The 2,069-nt window shown below is 34.1% G+C and overlaps 1 protein-coding gene across 1 annotated transcript; it reads left to right on the plus strand.

Annotated features, from left to right (window-relative positions):
* Positions 1–257: 257 nt before the first annotated feature.
* Positions 258–1,643, plus strand: LOC145679160 (glutamate receptor-like). Its single transcript, XM_081749751.1, has one exon. It carries the CDS (start codon positions 258–260, stop codon positions 1,641–1,643), a length of 1,386 nt encoding a protein of 461 aa, XP_081605877.1.
* The last annotated feature ends 426 nt before the right edge of the window (positions 1,644–2,069 follow it).

The raw sequence follows: 2,069 nt of genomic DNA on the forward strand, positions 1-2,069 counted from the left end.
TTGTATCACGAGATGACGATGTGTTTATAGTGTTCATGCGAGATTTTCAAATATTGGAATATATTAACATGTTTCAGACATTTCATTTTATAAATCGTCGTGCCAAATTTCTAGTCATATATCTTTCTGAAGGTGTTGGGCAAGAAAACACCAAGGTGGTATTACGTGATTTATGGAAAGTAAAAATAGTCAAAATTGCAGTATTATCGACAGCAATTTGTTCTCAAAGAGCTCAAAATCCACACTCAATTGCATCCATGAAAAGAGAGATTTTCGTGACATCGTATAATCCATTCTTAAATGCATTTTATCATAGAAGTGCTACAATAGAGACATTAAGCATACTTGAGCATATGTTTACTGCAGCGTATTCACCCAGAAAAACATCAAATCTTCATGGATTTACGATATATGGAGCGAATGTTTATGGGAATTTTCCACCGTTATTTTCTTTTTGGGAAGGTGATGATGGTGAAGATAAAGTTGCTGGTTACTTTGAAACCATTCTTCAATCTCTAGAAGAACATATAAATTATACGATGAAACCAGCTAAAACGTATGGCTTATTCCAACATGGTCATCAACTTCTAAATGGATCATGGACAGGAGTAATGGGAAGTCTTGTTCGGGAAGAAGTGGACATAGCTCATTGCTCTATTGGAATGACACCTCAACGTTGCGAAGTTATTGACTGTAGCGACTATGCAGTTGTTCTACGAATGTCTATTATGGTACCAAAAGGCGAAGAAATACCACCAGCACAGACACTGTTGTTACTTTATGACAATATTGTCTGGTACTTGATTTCTGTGACATTTTTTGTCATGATTTTCATACTAAGAATATTTTATGTATGCAGTAAACGGCTGAATGATGAAGAGCAAAATATTCCTAAAATTGTTTTAAATGTGCTGAAGGTCGCTCTTGTTCAGAGCTCTGCAGTCGAACCAACAAGCAATTCGCTCAGAGTCATATTTTTTTCCTGGCTTTATTATTGTCTAATAATGGCATCACTGTTTCAAGGGCAGGTAGTAAGTTTATTTACCTCTCCGCATTATTTTCCTGATATCGACACTCTACAAAAACTCGCAGATTCTGTCTTAAATCCGAAAGGTTTGCGGATTTTCCAAAGTGCTTTCAATGACTCCTCAAATCGAATTCTATGGTCGTTGTTTAAAAGATACGAAGTAAGAGGAAATTTTGACGAGCTTATCGATAACTTAATAAAATATCGAAGAATAGCAGTTGCTGGTACTCAGGATTTCATTGAATATTACGGTTACAAATTTCATGCTTGCTCGAGTTGTAATAACGAATTTCACATCATGAAAGAAAGCGTAGGAATGTTAGCTGTAGGTATTGGACTGCCTAAGGGATCTCTTTTACATCCTAGAATTAATGCTTTGCTAGGAAGACTGAGAAACGGCGGGCTAATTTTTAAATGGATGATGGACGAAATAAGAAAAGCTAGAATTGAAGGCACATGTAAAGATCCATGTGATGAAGTACATACTGCCTTTTCACTACAAAGTGTGCAAGTACTTTTTTATATAGTCGGGTTTGGTTCCTTTCTTGCAACAATCTCATTTATCATTGAAATTATTCAAAGTAAAGGAATTTCTCTCTTTGGTTGGAATAAATAACAGGTCATCGTTATTTAAAGATGAAACTCCCACTTAAGAAATCTCACAACATAGTCATGTTTTAATTTGCTAAATATGTGAATTTATATGAGACTTCACAAAGCACACAAACTATATCGTACTGTTACCATCAGACTACACAATACCCCTGATATAAGATTATTGTGTTGTGAAAAACACATCTAATTTGATAATTAAGGCACACCGTATTAATTTCGACCCGAAAATTGAAGATTAATTAAAATTTCCCTGAAGTAAATAGCGGATAATTAAAATGTTACATTTGCAGATATAGTAAATAAAATGGTAACTAATTCTAAACAGATAGGATAAAAACAGTGCATTTTATTAGTTCACTACAAGGTTATATACGAGTAATTAAGACATTTTCAATAAATGTTTAAAGTAGCTTTTGACAAATGCTTT

The sequence above is a fragment of the Thermobia domestica genome, chromosome 2, assembly GCF_964235325.1.
Source record: "Thermobia domestica chromosome 2, izTheDome1.hap1.1, whole genome shotgun sequence".
NCBI lineage: Eukaryota > Metazoa > Arthropoda > Insecta > Zygentoma > Lepismatidae > Thermobia > Thermobia domestica.